The following is a 24732-nucleotide window of genomic DNA, read 5'->3' as shown; positions in this document are numbered from 1 at the left end:
GATAACTTCCTGTAAGTATTTTGTGATGGGGTGTTCGAGAGAAAACCATTTAGTTCATTCCTTCTCTTCATTTGAAAGTCTGATCGAGATATTTTTTGTTCACTTGATAAATTTCCAACAAAGAAGCGAAATAGAATGACTTTAAATATGTCCAATATGCAGGATATTAAATATGTCCAATGCAAGTGGAGAAAACTTATTTAAATTTTTATTAAATTTTAAACAGATATTTTAATAGAAATCATATAGTCTCAAATTTCGTTTATAAGTCATATTTATTTTTATTTATAAAAATTTATATATAATTTTGTATCAAATTTATTTTAAATTTTATCTCAATTTGTTTCATAATGCTATATTTTAAAGTGAAATGGATTAATAATTTTGTAACAAATTTATCTCTAATTTATCTAAATATGAAATATATTTTAATTCATTCTTATATTTTTATTAAATTTTAAACGGATATTTTGACAATTCTGTTTAAAATTCTTATTTATTTTTTGTTTATAAAAATTTATATATAATTTCGTATCAAATTTGTTTTAAATTCCGTATCAATTTTTCAAATGTTATATTTTATTATAGTGAAACAGATTAATAATTTTGTAGCAAATTCGTCTCTAATTTATCTAAATCTAAAATAGATTTTAATTACGTGTTAAATTTTTATTAAATTTTAAACGGATGTTTTAATAATTTTGTTTATAATTCGTATTTATTTTTGTTTATAAAAATTTATATATAATTTTGTATTAAATTTATTTTAAATTCAGTCTCAATTTTTTTTTTCAAATGTTATGCTTTTATTAAAGTAAAACGGATTAATAATTTTATAGTAAATTCATCTCTAATTTATCTAAATATAAAATAGATTTTAATTACGTTTTAAATTTTTATTAAAATTTAAATAGATATTTTGAAAGAAATTATATGGTCTTAAATTTCGTTTATAATTTGTCTTTATTTTTTTTAAAATTTATATATAAAGTCGTATCAAATTTATTTTAAATTCTATTTCTTTTTCAAATGTTATATTTTATTAAAGTGAAATGGATTAATAATTTTATAGTAAATCTATTTTAATTTATCTAAATCTAAAATAAATTTTATTTTTATTTTAAAAATCTGTTTTTTTTAATTTATTTAAATCTGAAACATATTCAACAGTGACTCCGATCATTCCACCTCGATCAGTCTCCGTCTTCCCTCTTCATTTGAAAGTCGAGATATTTTTTGTTCACTTGATAAATTTCCAACAAAGAAGCAAAATAGAATGAAATAGGATGACTTTAAATATGTCCAATATGCAGGAGGATATTAAACAGTCTTCAGAAACGTGAGATTATAGTGAACAAATCCATGCAAATGGAAAACAAAAGCAATAATGTGTGAGCCCAATGCATGGAGACGAGGGATGCGGAGAATGTACATCGAATTAGGTTTTATTCACAGAAGATATTTGGGATGATTAGTCGGAACCGAAAGTGTTCTCCCCGCTGTAGGTCATATATAGGAAACCGTCATCGTCCTTGTGTTCCTCATAGATCGCAGACATCATGGCAGCTAAAAAGGAAAAATATCAACACTTTGTGATGAGAAAATGTTTTCATGCTTAAAAATGTGTAACTTCAGTGATAGTATCTTACCGGTGGGTGGTAGTGTATTCTTGACGAAGATGAAGATGGCCTTCTCGGCGCTAAGTTTAATTCTCTTGCGAACCACATAAACAAATTGTCCCACGGTGAGATCGGCAGGAACCAAGTACCTGCATCAAGAATATATACACCAGATTGAAAAAATGATGTATCAAACTAACTCAGCTTCAACATCAACAACTCACATTATAGTAACAAAGTAGCGTAATATATAGTACAGAAAAGTAAAAGAGCATCAACCAATTTAAAGAAAAGTGATTCTACTAAAAGACTACTAGAAAACAGAAGAAGAAAAAACTTGTTAGGGATGTTTGTTGAAGAATCAGTACAGTTTTTATGAATAAAGGGTGAGAAGTTACTGCCCCTACTGCTTTCTGGATATCAGCAGCAGCAGCAAATCAAACAGAGTTAGTCCAATCTTCCTGGCATCGCCTAAGTGGAGACTTTGCACATGCTATATCACTTGAAATGTGCATATCAAGTAAAAAGTTTTCGTTAAATTAACTATAAAATCTCACTTTCATTTCCCTCTATCCCTTGTATATTCAACTCTAATCAATTCAATTCATATGTATGATCTCAATCCATTTTCTCATCGATTGAAACTATTGTAACTATTTCCCAAATAATAACATTTGTTTAGTTTACTCTTTCTAATAATCTCAAATATCCAATTTAAACTTCTCAGATTTGCTATACTATTATTTGTAGCATTGTTTCCTAACTGCCAAAACCATTATGAAGAACCCAGTATATATTATGCTCATAAAATTCCTCGTCACTTATTCTCTGGGTCTAGCAAACCAGACTCCATTACTCCAACAGTCCAACCAAACATGTATCGAGCTTAATAACTAGGCATATATCTTAATTGGCATTGCTGGGATTGAAAATAATATTCCAATACCATGTTGAATTTGTTTTATTGAAGAATCATCCAACAGTTTATTCAGTTTTAGTATGGGTTGTTCTTTGTAACCCAAAAAGCACACATGATCAAAATAGGAAAAGAAATACAACATACAAGCATAGCCTGATTTTTGTTGGATTTTATCATTGAGGATACTAATGATGACCAAATTTGGGGTTAATATAATAATTCATTTGATCAGAAATACAACGAAAAAATATACAAAATTCTATAAGTTGTTTAAAATTAGCAATCAACTTATTATGAGCACCTACAATTCAACAGAGAACCAAAATAAGGTTCAACAAATGATTAAAAAAATGCATTTAGGTAAAAGAGACTAACTTCTTTTTGTCAATATCTGGAATGTCACTTCTTTCAGCCTTCTCCACGATCACCTACATAAAAAACAAAATGGAACAATGTATATAGAGTAATATTTTGTGAATAACCTCATGGCGTCACTTACTGGAATTCTATCAGGATATTTCTCACTGATACGAGCAGCCTCAGCTTGCCTCCTTTCTGCAATGCAAAGTTTTTTTAGTGGCATAATGATTAAGCAAATTAGAAAGTGGTAGCATCAACTTTTAAATCATTACATGAAAATCAATCTAGATGTTTGATAAAGGATGTACAACTAGAGAGAATTAATAGCTAGCTAAATCCCTAACTAAATACATTTGTCAAGTTTGCCTAGATTGGATGTGAATGGTAGCCATCTAAAAGTTATTTGTTCTTCTCTTGTATAGATTTCAGGATGAATATGTGGCATATAATTATGAACGATGATAATCACACAACATTATCAATGGGTGATGGTCCTATCTATATAGGACGAGATGAATCTAATCCCTCCATTGAACTCGATGCAAGGTTATATCATTAGTAATATCCATATAAATAAAATAATTCTAATTAAATGGGCTAATGCTTCATCTGAACTCCCTATACCACTTCCATCTTTTATTTTAATAGATTAACTATTTTAATTATAGAATCTATTTATCGCCTTTGACCATATTTATATCATCTCAATGTATTTTCTTATTTTATCATCTACTGAAGCTACAACTAGATATTCTCAGACACTGGTAATTTTTATGTCTAATATCTTCACATATTCAACACAGATTCTCATCTCCACTACTTCGTGTTATATCCAAATAGCCCAACACTTTGATCAATAAATAATTATTTTTATTGTAGCCTAGGGGGCACAAGATGGTGTAATCATGTTATATAGTTTACTGAGAATACTACTGAACACATTATAAGTAGTCATCGTAACGTAGGCCGTTCATGAAACACGTCTCTAGAGTTTAAAGAGAATAGTTTATACATTCCTTAAGTATTAAGAGGAATGTTACAAATAAGCAATGAAACCCTCAACTACAACGATATCACAAAAGCCTATTAAGCATTGGCAATGATTATCGATTAACTAGTGATACAATTTGCCTTCCTGTGATTATTTCGAACAAACAAGGACAAACAATATAGACAAATGGATCCGATTTCCACAGCTCATCTGAGTTCGCATTCATAAAACTCCTCTTCCCCTACATATATATATATATATTTTAATATAACCAATTCAAGCCCTCAAAAACAATTATAACCAGTCAAAAATAATCAAACCAGCGTCTATGTTCCATAACAAATCAGGGGGGAAACACAAACCGAAAGGATGCTCCAGCTTGAATGAACTCTTCTCCATCAATCCCTGTCTCCTGCAATCGCCCCCAAAAAACACTCAAAAAAAAAATGATCGTCCGTTCATCATTTGTTCATCAATTGAAATCAAACCAGACGAGTTGCAAAAGCAGAGATCACGCGAAGCACAACGCGAAGGAGCCGGAGGCCTTCGAACCGATCGATCGATAGAAAGAAAGGCTGGGCGAGGGATCTGGGGGAATTGAAGACTCGAGGGTTTCGTGAGTCGTTTGCCTTTATTGGTGGGGGATTGCGTGAAGCAATTTACCAGCATACTTACCTTACCCGTGATTAATACCGGGCCCCGCACCAACGGGTAGCTCACGAGTATGGTAATCCAGCGGTACCCGCGATGGCTTGTGACGGTCAATTTATCCAGCCAATACATTAAATGAGAAGGCAGGTACATTTTGAGGGTACCTGTGGGTTAAGTAACCATCGTTTCGTAGGAATTTAAGTCAATAATTTTTTCTTAGAACAAACAAAAAGAAGGGAGAGGAAATTAAAGTGTGGATTAGTGAGTCATTCTCCAGTAACAGAAAGGCTGTTGATGGTCAAGGAGATGAGATCAGAAATTTTGCAGGCATGGCATCGAGTGGAAGATGATGATGATGATGGTGATGATGCTTTATTTTCAGAGAGCATAAAGCAGAAGAGAACAATGTGAGGAGTGATGGAATCCATCGATCGCCCCCCTCTTGCTGTTGGAGACCACCATTGGCATTTGGAATTGAGCTGCACGGTACAATTCCTGCTCTTCTTCTCCCTTCTGCCCATTTCTTTTTCCTTTTTTCCATTTGAGAATTGTTTAGTGTTTATTACTTTAAAATAAGGATTTTTTTTGTGTGTGTGTGTGTTCATCGCCATTGATCAATTCTCACAAGAAAAACCCTAAACAGCGATGCTTTTTCCCTGAACAATGCTGCGGAGGTGGGAAGAGGAGGTGGAATCCACGAATTCGCAAGCGGCTACGAAGGCTCGATGGGATTCCCTCTACTCCAGCAAATGGCCGTTAATGGAAGCTGATTCCACCTATAGTGCACTGCAGTAGGCCCAGCAGCCATGGCGGAGTCCCCCACCCAGGCTCTGGATGCGGATTCCTCGCCCTTCCCCACCTCCTTTTATACCCCTTCCGCCTCCCTCCCGGAAGCTTGTGCATCATTTCCCTGCCACCAGTCGGATTGGTACTTGCCCTAGCTTCTATTCCCTTTTCTGCTTCAGATTGTGCCTCGCACATATGATTTGGTCGTGTTTTATGTGCAAAACATGATATTGTACAATAATAAATGGCCATAGACTACTGGAGTAAAGTCGTTTAGGTGAACTTTGATCATTGACTGTATGAAACCATGGTCATATAATGCCGTCTCTCGTGTAATCTAAGGTAGTCTCTCTGGAAGATGGTATTTTTCCTAATCCTCATGTTTCAACATGAAATTTTTCATTGTGTCTCGCCTGACGACCCAATTCTGGTTAGTCTTCTCCAAGCTTTTGACATGTAGCTAGGCTTTTGTGTCATGAACAGGTGTCATTTCTTTCATTCTGTTATGCATTCCTGTCACAAATGAACACATGTGTAACCACTGGCTTGTCTTTTACTCTATCTCTGTTCCATGCTTGGAGTGTCTAAGCATCTTTTGTGTTCACTACTCGGACTTGCTTGCAGGTCAGTGTTTTGTTCCGGGAAGGTAGACACTGGGAGTGGAAATTTGCAGGTGTGCTTTGTAAAGTTTCTGGTGAGGACCCAACCATGACATTAGAGGAAGGAGATGCCTTTATAAATGTTGGGCTGTTGGTTTCATTCATTCATATTCTTTTTGTAATTGAAGTGGCAGGTTTTGGGAGAAAATGAACGCATTAGTTGCAACAAGCAGAAATTTCAAACAGGCTGCTAAGCTGCTGGGGTTGGACGCTAAACTCGAAAAGAGTTTGCTAATTCCATTTAGAGAGATCAAGGTAAACTAGCTAGCACACTTCAAAAGGAATTTGTGAATTGGTTCTGCAAAATATGATGCCATTTTTTTTAAAAAATAAAATAATTCATAGAGTTCTTATCCATCTTAGTCAACTAAGAAATAAGTTTGCAATGTTAGTTGTTGATTGATAATCACGCACCTCACAATTTATTTGACAACTATTTGTTTAACAGTGGACTACCATATTATTTTGACAGTATGTTTTTTCTGCAGGTTGAATGTACAATTCCAAAAGATGATGGTACTCTAGCATCTTTTGTGGGTTTTAGGGTGCAACATGATAATGCCAGAGGTCCTATGAAGGGAGGAATCAGATTCCATCATGAGGTGGGTATGCATATTAGGTTACCTTATAGTAGCAGGTCTTCTTGACAAATCATTTTACTTCGCATGGTGTCTGCCTTAGCTAAATGTCTCTGGAAACAAACATGATCATAATTTGTTCATGTCTGCCAACAATTATGCTACTACTATGCACAACATCTGGTTTATACAACAAAAATTTATGATAAGAAACTTCCTGTCTGTCAAATTCCTCAACTTCTTTTTGGTTAAAAAAAAAATCAGGCTACCTATTTCTTTTTATCTCATAAGAACTTTGATTTACCAAAATCAGTGCAGATTTTTTTTTTTCTAATAGAGTTCCTGTCAAATGAGTTAAATCCAAGGTGGTTGATTTCTAGCCAGCATATGCAAAGCAAAGAGCATAAAGTTGCTTTTTGTCTCGCTTGGCTGCTATGCAATAATTGTACACAAGTTCAAGATCTTTTAAAAGTCTGTAGATTGCACTTTCATTTTTACTGTGCTGATCCGATATTAAAATAATGTGTTAAAACCCATACTAAAAGACATTAAATGAGTTGATATGATATGTTTTAGGTTGACCCAGATGAAGTGAATGCCTTGGCACAATTAATGACTTGGAAAACAGCTGTAGCAAATATACCATATGGAGGTGCAAAAGGTGGAATTGGTTGCAGTCCTGGAGAACTTAGTGTCTCTGAGCTCGAACGACTTACTAGAGTTTTCACACAGAAAATACATGATCTAATTGGCATTCACACTGATGTGCCAGCACCTGATATGGGAACTAACCCACAGGTTAATTGTTTCTACTTTTCTTTTTGACTTTTCTGATGTTTGCTGAGCAAATATTGCTTTCAATGTGCTTCACCATCGATTGATCCAACCATTTTCCTGCAAATACCACAGACAATGGCATGGATACTGGATGAGTACTCAAAGTTTCATGGCTACTCACCAGCTGTTGTTACTGGAAAACCCATTGTAAGTGACTCTGATGAATCCATCAAAGATCTCTGAATTTTTTATTTTTATTGTTGAAAATGTGTCTTGTCTAGGTTTTCTTTTGTCTGAACCAAACTGATAAATGGATTCTGTTATATCAAATTTGAACCAACCTTGATCAAATTTAATAAATTATGTAATTGACTCAGATTGATGTCTGATCTGATTTTGGTTACAAATTTCATTCTCTATGGATAGCAGCAATTTATTTCAAACATTTCAGCTGCTAAATGATAATTTATTTATTTTTTGAAGGATCTTGGTGGATCTCTTGGTAGAGATGCAGCTACTGGAAGGGGAGTCCTGTTCGCAACAGAAAGCCTCCTTGCTGACTATGGAAAGTCCATCAAAGATCAGCGTTTTATAATACAGGTGAAGCTCCCAAACATTGTCGTTACTCATAAGATATAAAGTCTGAGTTATTGATCAACTGAAAAACCATTTACAAAACTAAAGCAATGCTATTTTTACAGATTGAGAATCTCATAGGATTATAGTATATATATATATGGGAGTTAAAGACAAATTTTTGCTCCTATATGGTCATAGTAGCAACTGAGATGGAAGAATATCCATTGAATGAAAAAATGGTTAAATACAATGAGTAGAGGAATATTTACCATTTTATGCTGTGAATCCTTTTCATCCCTTGTGTTGATTTGAGTTCCCCTGAGCTCTATGCTCTATTTTTGCATCCTATTAAGTATCCCCTAAAAGAACTATACTGTATGGATGCTATTTCAAATTTTGTATACCTGAACTGTGTGGTAATCAAAACTGAGTCTTACCAATTTTCACAATGGGGGCTTTTCGACGGAAACTTACATTAAAGATAATAACATGTTTCTGCTCAGGGCTTTGGTAATGTTGGTTCTTGGGCTGCTCAACTCATTAGTGAAGCTGGTGGTAAGGTGATTGCTGTTAGCGATGTCACAGGAGCCATAAAGAATCCTAAAGGTATTGACATCGAAAAACTACTCAAACACTCTGTGGAGAATCATGGAATCAAAGGTTTTAATGGTGGAGAATCGATTAATCCAAGTTCCTTGCTTACGGAAGACTGTGACGTTCTTATCCCAGCAGCACTTGGAGGTGTTATAAACAGGTTATTTCATTCATGATTCTTGTATCTTTTGAGGAAATAAAGAATAGAATTTCTGTAACCTACTGTTTCCAAACATGACACATAACTAAATCAAAGAAACAAAGTATATAGTTCGTTGCTAGTTGATCTTATTATTATGCTGAATTATCTGAGACCATTTTTTTCTTCTTCCACTCTAAAGGGAAAATGCCAATGACATAAAGGCCAAATTCATTATTGAAGCAGCAAACCATCCAAGTGATCCTGAGGCTGATGAGGTGATAGAGAAGTTTTAGGCATGATTGATTCAAGTATTTGATCATCACTAAGCGGACTCTTATAGCTTATAATTCCTCCCTATATTTTCAGATCTTATCTAAGAAAGGTGTTGTCATTCTTCCTGACATATATGCAAACTCTGGTGGTGTTACTGTGAGCTATTTTGAGTGGGTTCAGGTTAGTTGTTACTGCTTGCCCCTTCATTACTTTCTAGCTTTGTGAATAGACTGACTCTAGTTCAAGTGAATTCAGTGGCAACTAACCAAAGGAGCATTATTTAATTTTTCTAGAGAATGTTAAAAGATTATAAATGAATAGAGTTATGACTTGGCAAATGCAACATTGGTTTATGGTTTTCTCTCATAGTATTGAGCAACATATGACAAAATGAACAGCTAGCATTAAACTTTGCATCTTGACTTTTGCATTCAGCAAATTGAAGATTAATATTTCCTTCTTTGGACTCAGAACATCCAAGGATTCATGTGGGATGAAGATAAGGTCAATGCTGAGCTGAAAACATACATGACTAGAAGCTTCAAAGGCATGAAGGAGATGTGCAAGACACACAACTGTGACCTCCGCATGGGGGCTTTTACTCTTGGAGTCAACCGAGTCGCACGGGCGACTGTTCTACGAGGATGGGAGGCTTAATCTGATACCTTTTCCTGCTTACATTGTCACAGCAAGACAATAACTACTGGGTGACTTAAGAGTGTTTGAACCTTGTCATCATCAAATCTTCTCATGGTTTGATGCTTGTCTGAGTTTGGATTTGGATGGCCATCAAGTGATTTTGATGCCCCTTATTACACTAAATGAATGCAAGTACTAAACTGGTTTTAACAGGTTTGTTTTAATGAAAGACTAGTTATGAAGAAATAACTTGATTAAGTGAATCAGTGCACTTGCTACTAATCTCTGAAACATTGTAACACTGACTAATATCTAAAGATTATTCAAGTGCTTACCAAACACAAATCAGTTGACCAAAATAGAACTTCAGAGAACTCCAATCTTTTTAGGCAAGTGCAATAAGATGAGCAAGAAATATTATTAGACAATTTGAGGTCGAGGAAGAATCAAACTCCTTCAAAACCAGAGATCTTTCAATTTGGCTGAAGAAACTATACATTATATAGTATGAAAAAAAGGATCTAATTATTCCAAGGTATTCTTTCTATGCTCAGGATCATGAGAGCCAGAAATAGGCTTTTCCTCAAAAGAATTTAAGAACAGAATTATACAATTGAAAGACCAGAGACTAAAGATTTCTACTTTTTGTTGAATCCAAAAAGAGACTTGATAGCATTTATGGCATTCTCATTGATAAAGGACTCATCAAATTTCTTCAATAGAAGCTCGAATTCTTCTGAAGCTCGTACAGTAGCGAGGTCAGGATCATTGCGAATAGTCTGTAGTTTTTCCAAGATCATGTCAATATTCACACATTGTCAAGGCATCCAGCATTTATCATGTAACTAGCATTTAATCCTTTTCATATTTCTGTCGGGCATACCAATGATGCATCAAAATGAACAAGATTGCAAGTAGATGAGCTTAATTACCTTGAAATCATCATATCCTGCTTTCATTGCATCTTCTAAAGCAGAGAGCGCAGCTTGTACCTGCATCCAGACATTTAGTCAACCTTCTCTGACTTCTGTGTGAATTTTGAACTAAATGAAATTAGCATCACCTACCTGATTAAGCTTGGAATAACAACATGCTACATTGTAACTTGCCACTGACATCTCATCTGGTTCAGGTTTTGAGCCTAGTATAGATTCAAACTTTTCCAAAGCATCTTCATATTTCCCGCTCCTTGTATGAATCAAGAAATTTGCCATTATTTCGATGATTAACAAAATGCCAAGTGTTTCTTTCTTGAGCATAGTTGGGTTAGCATTGGTATTCAGTTACTTTTGAGCTGTCATTTGAATAAAGCATTTGACGTGATGAAACCTTAATCACACATTCATCAGCAAAACAATCATCCAATTTTACCTATAAAGCTTTAATCCTTCGCGAAGATCATTTTGCCTTTGTTCTTTCTGTTGTTTCTTGCGCAAGTAGTTTTGCATCTGGGTGAAAAAAAATATGAAAATTATATATGCAACAAAACCTAATTGCCCATATGATGCAAACAGTACAAGAATGGCAGTATTTGAGGCACTTATGACCTACACATACACCATTTTTGCTGGTGTTTCATATTTAATAGCTACTTGTAATCTGGAGTGGCAAGGATTTAAAGAGGAATCTGTCCAATCACCCTATAGTTCAAATTTTCAGTAATTCGGGATGTCAATTGTCAATATCTAGCAGTTCAACATGTTTGCAGTTCATCAAACATTTCTTCGTCTAAATAGTCAAGATTCAGTTTTGATGTAACAGTGTCAATGTGCAGATTTGAAAGATAAGTTACAGAAAAGGAAGAGTAGAACGATATGAAATTGCTTTAAGTTTAGGAGTTTATCAAATGATACTCACTTGGATTTCCCTCACTCGGTCACTGACAACACCAGAGTTCCTCTCGGCTCGTATAATTTCTTTCTCAGTTAAGTCAGCAACATCAGGTAACTTTCCTGAGACATTAAGATAACAAGGTTTGATAGATTCAACAAGTAAACACTAGCTACTTATCATGTGTAAATTTGAACATTCTTTTGAACATGAATGATATGTTTATCCTAAAATGACTTCATTTTATGATCTACATCTCTATTCTCAGAGGCCACCATTGCAAATAATGCAGGGATCAAACAAAGGCAACCTCTAATATTTGCATCAGTTCATTGTAAGAAACCGATTTATCACAAATAGCAATTGGCAAGTGACTCAAAGAATTAACAAAATCCAAGTTTTCATGTTTGCATCGGTTTCATGGACAAGAAATGGAAGGGGAACTCACCATATCTCTTTTCCATTTTCATGAGCAAAGGACCAATTCTTTGACGAATGGTATACATTGTTCTACCATACTCAGCAGCTGGCCAAATTTCTGTTCCAAAAACAGCACTGCATCCATTTTTAAGCATCTACTCATGAGTTTTCTGCTCAAACTATTGTGCCTAAGATTTATGCTCAAAGTTGAGAATTCTCTTTGAAGAAGAGATTTTTCTCCAAATCAAGCAAAAATAAGGCAAAAGCAAACCTTGTAGCGATCACTTTATCTCCGACGGTGAATTTGCCGGACCTGTCGGCGTTGCTACCGGGCGCGATCGCGTCGATGTAGGTCGCCCTGTCGCTGCCCTTCATGAACTTGAGCCCGTACGGCTTCTCCAGCTCCACCTCGTACAGGTCGCCCTCCTCCTCGGCCTCGGATTGCGGCGGCTGCGACTCCTCCGTGGCGGAAGAGGAGGAAGAGGAAGGTGAAGCCCTAGGGGCACGGATCGAGCGCTTCAAGAGTAAGGGCTTGTGGGAGGTGCGATTGGGGAGACACTGGAGGGCGAATCGCCGAGTGGGATGCGGAGTGGAGAGGGAGGGGGAGGAGCAGAGAAAGGGATTTGCAGCAGGAGCAACGATGGACATGGTGGGATTCTGCTACCTGCTCCGTGCTGCTCTGCTCGATTGGTGGAGGAAGAGGAAGAGATGAGGAAGGGTTCTGTGGTGCATGTTAGCAGTTCGAGTGTTTCAGTTTTTCTTCTATCCATCACATTCTAACACACTCTGGAAATTGAGACCATTCATTTGGCAATAAAGAGTCAATGAAACATACGATATTATTATTTTTAAAAAAATAGATAATTCATGCGTGTTTAATTAATCTACGTATTTATTTTTTTGAGTAAAAATGAAATGACTGCTCAAAGTATGCAAAAAAAATAAAATAGTGCTTATTTAAAAAATAATAATAATAAAAATGTCTCACTCGACATTTTATTATGAGAATATTTTTATTTTAAATATTATTATAATAATTATGATTAATTACTATTATAACAAATAATATTTAATATAATATTATGATAATGTTGTAGCAATTATTTATTAATTTTTACATTAATTATTTGATGTAATTATTTTCAAATGATTTTAATAAAGTAAAAAAAAAATTTTGATTAAATTTGTAAAAAATATTTTGATATAATAATATTCAAAGTTTATGATTTAGAATTTTAAATTTTAAAATTTAAGATTTAAATAATTTCAATTAAGTTAATAAAAAAATATTCTAATATAATAATATTCAAAGTTTATGATTTAGAATTTAAAATTTAACTATCATGCTTTTAAAATAATTTTAACTAAATTATAAAATTTATTAAATTAATTTTGATAAAATTTAAATAATTTTACTAAATTAATATAGATTATTTTGATATAATAATAATTATAAAGTTTATTTTGATATAATAATGATTTATATGTAGTAATTATGATTAAATAGAATACTTTTTTTATGAATAAATATTTTTACCTATAAGACTTAGATGTCGTAATTACTATATTTTAATTTTTATCCTTTATTTTATTACTTATGTATAATTATAAAATAACTAAATTTTAATCTCTATAAATTTAAGAATTTCTATATTTCGAGAAATATGTCACGATTATTATTCTTCCCCTTTGCACTACACTTTTTTTAAAATTATAATAATTTTTTATTGAAACATATTCATTGTTATTAAAAATAAGTCAATTCTTCAATAGAATTTGCAACTCTTTTTTATATATTAATTATACAATTGGACTCAACGCCCATATTTATCTTCACGCAAAATTATTATTTAAAATTAATCTTGATTATGTTTTATTACGTTTACGGTACTCAAATATAATATCCATGAAAAATTTTATAAACTTTTAAAGAACTGTATATATCTTACAGTTAAACATTTATAAGGTTCGCATAAGCATATATTTTAAAATAGAAAATGTTTGACATATAAATTACTTAAATGCTTATATATATTAATCACTAAGTTTACTTTTCATTATTACCACACCAATCATTTTCTTATTTAAATATTTAATAAAGAATTAATTTCAAAACATTTATCTACATTTAAAAAATATTTATTATTTTTGGCAATTTAAAAACTTAAATATTTAATCATGCTCAACAAAACAAGAATTAGTTGGAGCATATTCATCATAATAATTATCTTAAAATGTGATTAGAAAACCTTTTATTTCAAATGAAATAAAATAGAGAAAAGAGCCTCAGAGATCTTGGTGGTTAGAGATCATCAAATGGGTTTCATCCCATCAAGAGTAGCAAATACCGTAATCACATCACAGGCTAAGAAAGATTCATTCTCTTCCAAAAAATTCAAGAAAAAAAACAAAAAATAGAACAAAAAAATTCTTTGGTAAGGCATGATGCGTCAGAAGTAGCTGGTTAAGATATCATCTTTATGAATCAATGGGAATCCGTCTGATTCTTTTCATCACCCAACACCATGCGAGAAACAAATCAAAGTTGGATTTCTTTTATGTTTCATCAAATCACAAATTTCAGATCAAATCAGATCTTCAACGATCCATCAAATCAAGCGCAGATCTAGAAAAGATTTCTGGCAAACATCATGTTTTTGAACCAAAATCATGTTTTTGAACCAAAGATCAAACGTAAAATGCTCCCATCGAAGCACGAAATGGATGGGGGTAAAGGAATAGCAAATGTATCAACCTTGTCACCGAAAACCCCTATAAGATTGAGAAGACCAACGGAGCTAAAGGATGAACTCAATCTGGCCTAACGATAGATTCCTTGCTGTGGCAGAAACCGATCAGCAAACAATTGCAATATTAGGCCTTCAAAGCAGCTATAGAGAAAGAAAAAAAACTAGAATCATCGGAAGGACTTCGAGAAATCAAACGAATCAGATCAAAACATAGAACCAGGCATCGAAGGTCGGAGAGGAACGGCGAGGAACGGCGCGGCATGCGGCAGACGAACTCCTCGAACCCTAATTTGCACTGCGTTCCTGATTGTGCTTTTATAGAGGGGCTGGCGTTTCTGGTATCCCGCGGTATAGGATAAGGGTGCAAAAACTAAATATTAGATAAATTTTAACATTATTAAAAAGAAGAAAAAATGTTACATCTTTTTCAAATTTATCGGCTTTTTAAAAATACAATACAATTTTAAAATTATTAAAATAATTACAAATTTGAAAATTTTAAAATACTCTTGGTGATAATCACCATTATCGTTCGAGATTTGAGGCTCTATAAAAATTAACTTACTATAGAGAATGAAGGCAATTGTCTTTGGCATCTGTTCTTGCTGTTCTTGCTTGAGATATGAGTCATCGGATAATTGACTTGTATGTTGACTTCCCAAAAGTGATATCCACTACCAGTTGAGGAGGAAGGCTTCGGATCCTAGCATACCATTGACCGCTGGGTTGTAAGGAGGAAGACAAGAATGAGAACGAAGACTAGGGATGCTTTGGCTTAGCCACTTTGACGTTCAAGTCAAGCCGCAGCAGGAGAGGAAAATGGCAGAAAATGATAAAGTAAGGAGGTTCTTGATTGTACGTGTGCGTACCTGCACCCACAAGAGGCGAGGTCGTTTTATAGAACTATGAGAAAGAAAGATGTCTTGTCTTAATTAAGAATTAAGAAGAGTATCCCATCAGTGAAGATTTTGTCAAAAAAAATGTCACATCGTTGATAAGGAGACTATTCCATCATCGCCACTGCTATAGCGAAGAGTCCTATCACCCACGCCTGCTTCGACATCTGTCTATGCCATCCTAAATTATGATGCTTTAATAAGGCAGATGAGCTACCCCAAATATTATATTATAGCACGTGTTCTTCTAACGGTTGTCTATAAGCTGGATGACAGAGTGTCAGGGGTCTGGGTTCGAGGGACCGAGTCTTGAACACTGAGCATCTGGGTGAGTCTTAGGTATAACAGACCCAATCAAGACTGGGAGTCAAGATTGGTTCGATCGGGAGTTAGTATCCAAGATTTTGGGAAGACTTGACTGGATGTCAACCCGAGTGGAGTAGTCGAATTGCGTCTCGAGTCGAGTCAAGGAGCCAGAATTGAACTGTTTGCCAAGTCAGGGCCTGACCACCTTGCTAGGGTAGGGAGTGTGAGCGTAGAATTCGATTGTGGAGCCCGAGTGCGGAACCAAACTAGTCAGCCACCGGATTCAAGTCTTCTGTCCAACATGTCATCTCCAATCGGATCAAATCTTGACCTATTGGATCAAGTTATACCGACCTATAACAACATCTATTTGCCACACCATTGAGTTCTTATACATTTGCTAGGGGTTTGATCAATTTGCCTCCAAGTCAAGCGAGAATGTTCTCATTGATTGATGCAAAACATGATAACGCTCACGCCAAATGTCCCTAACTAAGAATGTTCTTATTGATGCTACTATATGCGACGCTTCCTTCTCCACTAGTGATGATCTGCTTACATGGCCTTCATCTCTACTTGACCCACAACCACAAGATCAATATAGCTCGATCGACACTTGTCCACCTAACGACTCGAATAGGAGACCCATACATGGTTAGCCTATTCCAGTGCTTGACTAACAAGGTGCACTAGGAATCAAAATACAAAGGAAGAGCAAGATAATTTCACAAGAATGTCTAAGATATGTATACAGTTCAGAGTAAGTATGCGATTAGCGACATGATTTCTATCAAACACAGCATCGGCATACATCTCAGATGCTACTTGGGCAGGTTAAGATGATAAATTCTTCAACCTTCCTCTTCTCACCCACTTAACTTGTAGAGGTCATGGTAAGCTTCCATGACAATGGACCAGCTGATCATCAGAGTTTGCTCATCCGACTTTGTGTTCCTCTAGCAGCAAAGAAGTGTTTCTCAAGCTTTTGGCATCTCTAAAGGCAGGCCAGAATCGACTGGGTTATAATCTTTAACGAAAGTGCGGAGGCATCCATTGATCACTCGAGGGGCACAACCGTCGCAAAAACGCTTGGCAAGATCAACAGCCTTCACGACGAGAAGTAAGAAACATTAATGGCGAAAACAAGGCAGCGACGATTAAGGCCTATCCGGAGGAAGAAAACTACCTCGTTGATGACAATTTGGTGCCTGGTTCCTGTTGCTGTTATCTCAGCCATAGCAAGGTGCAGAATGCAGAGTTCCAAAATTCTTGCTGCAGGTTCATCCTGCAAGTTTGAATTATCAACAAACTGGAACGAAGAATTGAAACAAGTTATAATTGTTAAGGACAGAACGATAGAATGAATCAAAAACTCTCACATGCAAAGAAAATAGTATCATTGATTCAAAAATTGGCATATATTGCCATCTCAGATTGAGCCATAATTAAACAAAAGCTCATCTATGCCTAAGAGATGCATACCAGACCTTCCAGTTTTGGGGGATTATTTTGTCAATGAACCGAACATGAGCATTCCACCGATCAACCACAGCTACCAACATATCCCTTGTGAGGCTGAGAAAAAAACATAAGCTGTTTCAAACAAGAGAAAAACACAAGCAATTCCAAACAAGATCTTGGTTGAGCAATAATTCACATTACAAAGTAGAAACAACAACATGGAGAGACGACATGTTTAATCATAGCTCACTAAATCATCACTATGATACTGCAAGTCTATAATGCATTGTATTAGAGTTCAATAAAATAAAATGGAATCTGACAGGATCAAGGAACAGGAAAGCACCGCAAAACAAATCTGTTGTAGACCAACTTTGGAGGGGCTGATAAAACTTCTTCTTCTGAAAAAAATAAAAGAAACAAAATAAAAAATGAAGTTAGGTAAGAGAATCAAGGGGAAGTTCACATAGAAAACTTTACTAATATTATGCCAAAATTGAGTGATAAAAAACAGTTGGTAATAGTGACAAGTACCGAAAGTAGCTCCCATGGTCAGAACATTTGATGAATTTTTGAAACAGTTTTAATGGGCATTAGTCAAAGGAATGCTTTAGCTTGAAAAAGATCATTCAAAAACTTTTCATGTCATGAAACCTTTCTTTTATGGTTATCTTATGAAGGAAAAATAAAGCTACCTAGAATAGGTCAATTTCCATGTTCTTGGTCATACTAGAGCAGCAGATGAAACTCTAGAAAGCCGTTGTTCATTTGTCGCACACAGGCATCCAAACTGCTACTTAGGAAAATATTTTTACATTATTACCAGAAAACATGTGGTAAGCCAAAAGCCTATACTTGTTTTGCGAAACACAATGGTTTGATGTGCATTAAAATTTGCAAACTGTGTTTGGCATAACAATCAAGAGTTCACATGGATTCCAATTCACAAAAGTAAATGAAATTGCAGAAAAAGAGAACATGAACCTTGATAACTTTCACATAAGACCCTAACCTGCAATAACTTACATAACTGCACAAATACAGTCAAAAAGATGGGCAATACATGATGTGGAGCAACATAATCATATTTCTCCCAACTGTGTGTAGTGATTACACATGCTTGCACCCTTATTTACAATTCCACATAACCCTCATCGCATAGTCAAATTTGCATTCATGCAAAATGCACTAAACAGAAATTTCAGTATGCTTCTATCTCAACCCATGTGTATATCACAAAGGAGCCGCATTATAACAGATGCAGAAACACACTTTTCCATTTCAGTTCTACTCTTAAAAGTAAAAAATAGTGCATTTCAGGAAAGAGAAGAAATGGCTTATTTTTTTCTAGCAATATCGATTAGAAGAGATTAACCTTGGTACCATATATAAGGTAGAACCAAAAGCTTCACAAAGCTGATCAGTAAATAAATGAGTATCTAAATTGCATTCATGTTTTGGCTAGGGAACATGAACAATTTCCTGGCAGCATGATGTAAATAAATGAAAATAACTGATAATTTTCTTACAGTAATCCACTATTGAGAAGTATTTCTATCATCCACATATCAGCTCCAATTGAATGTCATAGTCATCAGGTGGAGTTAACACAAAAAACCTCTCATCTCTGGTCACAAACTCACATTTACATTTTATCTTCAACTTACCGAAGGGGTGGATCACAAGCCATGGTTTTCACAATGATCAACCTACTGAAAATAACTATGAAAATGATGACCACGGACTACAATTCAAGTATATATATATATATATATATGTGTGTGTGTGTGTGTGTGTGTATTCTAAAACCTATTGAGCTGATTACCGTTTGCAGAATCCTTATCATTTTGTAGCATCAACTCTTCTGCCTCTTCTTCTGTCTCTACCTCAACAGGAGCCCCTCCAAAGCTCATGTGATTGTATTGCAGCAGGGCGGCCTTGTCGAAAACATAACCAGGCTCTGAGTGTACAAAACCAAAAAACATATACATAATCAATCTATAAAGCAATTATTTAATAGCCAGCACTAAGCACCCCAACAAACAATTCAATCTTCATCCTATTTCCACAACGTAAACTACTGTGTAAATTATACCTCTTTTCGCATTCACTCTCTTGTCGAAGAGCCGAACTGGATCAGACCCTTCTAAACAAGCGGCATAAGCAATCATCCTGAACACCGCCAAACCGAACAAGGACAGTACTGAACCTTAAAGAGGGTTTTAAAAGGCAACCTTTTTAGGTCAAAAATAAGTTGCGCAACTCACAGAGCGAGCTCGCGAGCAGCTCTCGGGCTACAGAATCTCCCGCTCTTATCGACCTTCGAGGGCGAAGAGGCTCCGGGGCGCACTCGACGTCTCCGCCGCTCGTTCCAAGGCTTCGGCAACCGCACAGGGAGGCGAAAGGGGGAGCGAATTCCGAGCAGATGACGACAGGACGATGCCTTTATGCGGTAACGGATGGAAGCCCAGTACAAGAGGAATCCGAAGATATGAAGAACGAGAAGAATTGGGGAAGAAGTTGGGAGAAAGATTGAGCTTTGGAGAAGAGAAACGGAGGAGAGAGTTCGCCTCCATTCTTCTCCACTTCCCCAAACAGGATAAGGCTTTTAGCCCTTACGTAAACAATTGGTAAAATAAAAGGGTTTAAGAGCTCAAAAAATATCTAGAAATATTCGCATAAATTAATTATAAATAAAAAACTAAATTATATTCTACCATCTATTTAAATTTGTAAAAAATATTTTTAATTTTTTTAACATTTAATCTAATTAAAAATTTAAATTATTTAAAGACAAAAGTAACTTATTTTAACTCAATTCTTTTCTCTCATTTGTATTGATAAGGTTGAGACTTCTTTCATGATCAATTAGAACAGAACTGAATAGGTTAAAATCTTTCTTTGTCAAAAGTTCTCTGCAGCAAATCTGTTTCATCGTAACCAACTCATTGTCAAGAGTTCTCAAACCATACCTTTGTCTTTCGATCGATCAAAATCTCTCTGTCATGAGCTCCTAGATCTCACTGCTTATTTCTATAATTCTACTAACATCTAAAGGATGTCTATCAAGAATGACAATGATCTCAAGAAAATATACATAACAACCAAAGAACTACATCAACACAAGTGCAAGCAATGCTGGCATAAATACTGCAAGCAATGGCTCAATTGCAGTGGAACCAGCAGCAGAATAGTAATAAGGCTCGATCTGGATGGTGAAGTTACAAGCCGGCATCGATGTCGAAGGGTCCTGCGTCGTCTCGGTCGCGAGACCTTGAAAGTTACAGCTCATGTCCTGGTGGTTCTGCACTTGGTAGTACATGTTGAAGGCGTAGGAGGCATTGCCATTAGTGTCCAAGCCATTGCAGGAAGAGCCATAGCCAAGAGAGGTGCAGTCGGAATAAGTGCAAGCAAATGTGATCTGATCGCCGAGGGTGCTTATGTTTCCACCACCGTTTGGGTCGAACACACACCACTTCCTCGGCAAGTAAGACACCCCGCTCGCGGGCACGAGTGTGATGCTTCGCCCTTGCCCTGTGAGATCAATGTTGAACTTTGGTTGCCCGTCGTACTTGAGGATCCCCCAGTGCCGCTCAAAGTTCCCTGGTTGAATACTCTTGTAATCCTCATCGATCAGGCTGAACAAGTAGACCTCAATGTATTGGCTTGGGCGAAGAGGTGTGCCTTGGTTCGCCGCAAGGCGCGGGAGGAGCCCATTGTAGAACCTCTGAGCATAGGCTGTGTTCGCATTTCTATCTCCATCCGTCGGCCAACCTACCTCACCAATGATGATTGGCAAATTGCCCAAGCCAACACTCCGAAGAGCTGAGACCAAAGTATCGAAATTGGCATCAAACACATTGGTGTAGAGAATTCCATTGTCGTTGACAGTGCTTCCACCGTCGAAGAAAGCATAGTTCACCGGGAAATCAGCATTCAAATACAGGCTCAAGAAAGGGTAGATGTTGACAGTGAAGGGTGCCCCAGTCTGGTTCATGAACGTGACAATTTCTATCATGAGATCATTTATGTCAGTTCTAAACCTTCCAGCTGATGGAACTGGGTTGCTCTCGGGCGAAAAGTAGACATCGGCGTTGAGAGGAATTGTGGCCTTTATGGCATCACCGACACCGGCATCATCGAGGGCATTTTGGATGTTCTTGAGGGCCGGGAAGGTGACATTCAAGAATGAGCCATTGTAAGATGCAAGGAATGGCTCATTTCCAACTGCCACATACCTGAATCAAATGGGGGGAAAAACAAAACAAATCTTTAACCTTTGCAGATCTCACATTAGTCCTAGAACTGAAGCAACAACAAACTGAACAAGAACAGAAAATTAATGTATAGAAGTGAATATTCTTAAGAGAAAAATATTCATTGAAATAGTTGAATTCTGTGTCTTTATTGTCGATCCTAAAATCTTTCAAGCAACACATTTATGACCATTGACTTCTTGCCTCATAAAAAAGACTTCTGAAATTGAAAATTTTTTCCAGATAAGTTATCAATTCCTTGAAGCAAGTTTCTTAGCAACAAGGGATGTGGAGATCAATCTGTAGGCCAAGCAACCCTTAGCAACAAGGGATCATGGATCTCTTACCAAAGATAAAAGATTCACAATTGGAACCCTTTTCAGATAATTAATATTTGCTTGAAACAAATTCTTGAACCTTTTGGATGTGGAGAAGAGATACAGACTAACAAATTCATATTTTAGCAACAAGAGCTAAAGGATAATAAGAAGAAGATTGGCTCAAGAACATTCTAACCTCAGAATGCCATATTATTTTTCAACTGAAAGAAAAACGTTTAAATTGGATATACTTTACACAAATTGTTATTTTGTCGAAAATTCCTTTTCTAGCTTTTGGGATGTAGAACAGATCATACTGTGCAAAGAAAAACATGATCTTAAGATAACAAAAAGAAATTGAGTAATGAGTTTCTTACCTCAGAATCTCATATTGGATATGATTGAAAAAGAAGTGAATAAAAAGGTTCAAAGTCAGGATCTCTGATCGGTTAATCGCTTGATGTTGCAACAAGAGGAATGAATTTTTTTTTCTTCCAAGAATGATAAAGTTGCAGCAACAAAGCGCATAATGTAGCAGATGAAATCCAAACTCACTTGATGTTTACTCCTCCTTGGAAATTATATCGCGTGACGCTCCTCTTCACCCAGTCCCGTGCCGCGCCGTAATCGTTCATGGTCTGCAGCATGTTGTTGGGGATGGCTACCATGACCTCGATGTTGGTGCCGGCGAGGGCGTTCATGGAGTCGGAGTTGGCATCGAAGAGCTTAACTCTGGTGATGTTGTTGTCTTTGAGAAGCTGAACCACAGTCTTGGGAGGCAGCGGGTGGGTCGCCATGGTCCCCCAGTTCACCCCCAGGCCTTGAACCAAGCAAGCACAGAGCCCAAGGAGGAGGAAAAGCTGCAACAATCTGCTCGCCCCCATGCCGAAATCGATCGAAACCAAGCCTTTTCCAATGGAAGGAGTTGGAGAAAGGAGGAGGAGAAGATTGGGGGCAATGTCTGGTAAGATTTTGAATCAAATCTTGAATATTTTAGTAGTATTCAATCGATTAGCTGGACGGAGAAGGAGTCCAAAGACAAATAAACAAATCACCAAGAAGAAGAATAAAATATACAAGATCGGGAGAAAGCCGAGAATCAGAAGATAGATGCCGACATCACCGATTTGATTAATCAAAGTTTTAAACTTTTCTTATCAGCTAAAAAATGTGCAAATCAGAAGAAAACGAGCTCCTTTTGTTGACCACTAAGATCCTAGGTCGCTTTCACCATCGCCTTTACTCAAATCAGTTCAAATGCAATAATCTTTGCACACAAGAGAAGCGAAAACGGAGACGTCGAAAACGAAAAGGACGTCGAAATCGAAGGCGATTCAACCTCAAAGACACGCTTTTTTTGCCGAAGTCGGAGAAAGAAAGTGCACGGAAAGCGGAAAAGCGCCACGATAGGATTTTTATGGATGACGCAGCGCACGAAACCTAGATTAAGCACAGTAGAAATCAGTGATGAAGAACCAGAAAGAGGAACACGCTTGCGTGCTTGAGATCGAGCGAAAGGCGATGGCCTTTCTCGCCGTCTTCCCCCTTCGATTTGACGACGGCGAAGGAGTGATTGGTGATAACGATTATAAGATGTTTATGGGAGGAAATTATATTTTGACCCTGGTAGATACTAAAATTTTCATTTCACCACCCGAGTATGAGAATATCATTTTACACCTGTAATTTTTAAATTCTCTTTTTCTACCCCTTCTGTCTAAATAAACTGAGTAATTTATATGATATATTATAATACTAATAAGAAAATAGATAAGAGGCCCTTTGAATATATATATTTTAAATAAGACACATATATATTGTCCTTTTAATGATAAAAGGGCCTTCTTTTAATTTTTTTTCCAAAAAGATAACATTCATAAGTAGTTAACAATAATTATTAGGGTAAAATTATGAGTTTAAAATGTTCCTAGGTATTTTAGTAAATTATAAAGTCTAAAATTATTTTGAAAAAGATAAAATTCAAGGTCAAATTAAAAATGTCTCTTTGAATTTTGGAGATAATTATGCAATTAGTTAGCACAAAAATCAAATGGTGATTTATTTTGAAAATACCTTTTGATCTAGCACGGTTGTATCAGCTATCGGTAGCTGCTACAATTTTATAAAGCTATCCAATAGCTGCAGCAACGTGTTTATGATGAGTTTAAAATTTAAAATTTAGGATTTATACTTTATAGAAATTACTGAGTAGTTACTATAACATGTAAAAACTATCAAATAACTACTACAATATATAGAAACACGATGTGTTTACAATGTGTTTAAGATTTAAAATTTATATTGTATCAAAGTTATTTCGTAGTTGCTATAATGTATAAAAGCTACTTAATAACTATCATAATATATTTAGAATGAGTTTAGAGTTTAAAGTCTCTCAAAAATAATATATCAAAATATTTATTTATCAATTTAATTAAAATTGTTTAAACTTAATCAAAAATAAAAACAGTTGAAGTTATTATATAGTTATTACAATTCTAAATTTTAAATTTATTTTAAATATATTATAATAACTATTCGGTAGCATCTACATGAAATCTTAAAATTTAAATTCTAAACTCATCCTAAATACGTTATAATAGTTATTTGATAGTTTCTACATGTTATAATAGTTGCTACAACTAAAGTTCTCAATTTGGGTTGAGCCGTCGAGTTGGCTCGCCCCGTTAAACAATTTAAATAGATTGGATCAAAATTTTATTAATATATTTTAAGATGGATTCAAGTGGACTGACTCGCTTAGGTCTACGACCCACGTGAGTCAATTTGTAGCGGGTTTGGATTGACCCGTAAGGTATGAAAATTTATTTTTTAAAATTTAAAATTAGAATAGAAAATTTAATAAATTAGTAGATTTGACTCGTCTAAATTGCAATCTAAATTTAAAATTTTCAATTTACCTATT

At 35.5% G+C, this 24732-nt stretch overlaps 5 protein-coding genes, 1 long non-coding RNA gene and 2 other non-coding genes across 11 annotated transcripts; 1 reads left to right on the top strand and 7 right to left on the bottom strand.

The window, feature by feature from the left end:
• Positions 1-1272: 1272 nt before the first annotated feature.
• On the bottom strand, positions 1273-4519 carry LOC141838651 (autophagy-related protein 8C-like). The gene is made up of 5 exons (XM_074726189.1): positions 4252-4519; positions 3038-3093; positions 2914-2966; positions 1650-1768; positions 1273-1566 (listed from the first exon to the last, which is right to left on the bottom strand). The coding sequence occupies exons 1-5, from the start codon at positions 4286-4288 to the stop codon at positions 1472-1474; spliced, it is 360 nt and encodes a 119-aa protein (XP_074582290.1). The 5' UTR covers positions 4289-4519; the 3' UTR covers positions 1273-1471.
• A 910-nt stretch (positions 4520-5429) lies between these two features.
• Positions 5430-9796, top strand: LOC141838914 (glutamate dehydrogenase 1, mitochondrial). Of its 4 annotated transcripts, XM_074726541.1 has the most exons (12): positions 5430-5468; positions 5951-6020; positions 6114-6240; positions 6474-6587; positions 7140-7361; positions 7473-7547; positions 7824-7940; positions 8423-8525; positions 8652-8673; positions 8855-8930; positions 9022-9108; positions 9400-9796. In XM_074726541.1, exons 3-12 carry the CDS (start codon positions 6133-6135, stop codon positions 9583-9585), a joined length of 1110 nt encoding a protein of 369 aa, XP_074582642.1. In that variant the 5' UTR covers positions 5430-5468; positions 5951-6020; positions 6114-6132; the 3' UTR covers positions 9586-9796. The 4 variants fall into 4 exon arrangements, with proteins under 4 accessions (XP_074582642.1, XP_074582641.1, XP_074582639.1 ...); XM_074726540.1 differs by having other exon boundaries at positions 6120-6240; positions 8423-8673; XM_074726538.1 differs by having other exon boundaries at positions 8423-8673.
• Positions 9797-10011: 215 nt separating this feature from the next.
• Positions 10012-12567, bottom strand: LOC141840194 (protein MET1, chloroplastic). Its single transcript, XM_074728110.1, has 7 exons — positions 12089-12567; positions 11846-11952; positions 11425-11519; positions 10939-11015; positions 10635-10755; positions 10500-10559; positions 10012-10346 (listed from the first exon to the last, which is right to left on the bottom strand). The coding sequence occupies exons 1-7, from the start codon at positions 12463-12465 to the stop codon at positions 10206-10208; spliced, it is 978 nt and encodes a 325-aa protein (XP_074584211.1). The 5' UTR covers positions 12466-12567; the 3' UTR covers positions 10012-10205.
• A 1532-nt stretch (positions 12568-14099) lies between these two features.
• On the bottom strand, positions 14100-14184 carry LOC141842474 (small nucleolar RNA SNORD24). The gene has a single exon (XR_012602912.1). It is a non-coding gene; the product is annotated as a small nucleolar RNA SNORD24 (small nucleolar RNA).
• On the bottom strand, positions 14127-14805 carry LOC141842317 (uncharacterized). Its single transcript, XR_012602877.1, has 2 exons — positions 14573-14805; positions 14127-14456 (listed from the first exon to the last, which is right to left on the bottom strand). It is a non-coding gene; the product is annotated as an uncharacterized LOC141842317 (long non-coding RNA).
• LOC141842486 (small nucleolar RNA R12) lies at positions 14263-14341 on the bottom strand. Its single transcript, XR_012602923.1, has one exon. It is a non-coding gene; the product is annotated as a small nucleolar RNA R12 (small nucleolar RNA).
• Positions 14806-16467: 1662 nt separating the features above from the next.
• Positions 16468-19839, bottom strand: LOC141842316 (uncharacterized). The gene is given in 8 exon segments (XM_074730524.1): positions 16468-16875; positions 16956-17054; positions 17257-17344; positions 17577-17631; positions 19056-19190; positions 19326-19402; positions 19498-19574; positions 19576-19839. Coding segments are annotated over 8 exon segments (891 nt in total). The 5' UTR covers positions 19807-19839; the 3' UTR covers positions 16468-16746.
• Positions 19840-20282: 443 nt separating this feature from the next.
• On the bottom strand, positions 20283-23354 carry LOC141838810 (glucan endo-1,3-beta-glucosidase 8-like). Its single transcript, XM_074726394.1, has 2 exons — positions 22362-23354; positions 20283-21468 (listed from the first exon to the last, which is right to left on the bottom strand). Exons 1-2 carry the CDS (start codon positions 22688-22690, stop codon positions 20343-20345), a joined length of 1455 nt encoding a protein of 484 aa, XP_074582495.1. The 5' UTR covers positions 22691-23354; the 3' UTR covers positions 20283-20342.
• Between the last annotated feature and the right edge of the window lie 1378 nt (positions 23355-24732).

The sequence above is a fragment of the Curcuma longa genome, chromosome 11, assembly GCF_044706935.1.
Source record: "Curcuma longa cultivar G26 ecotype Majalengka, Jawa Barat chromosome 11, ITB_CL_G26_1.1, whole genome shotgun sequence".
In the NCBI taxonomy this organism is placed as follows: domain Eukaryota; kingdom Viridiplantae; phylum Streptophyta; class Magnoliopsida; order Zingiberales; family Zingiberaceae; genus Curcuma; species Curcuma longa.
Note: the sequence above shows the minus strand (reverse complement) of the source record. Positions and strands in the feature narration are given on the sequence as shown.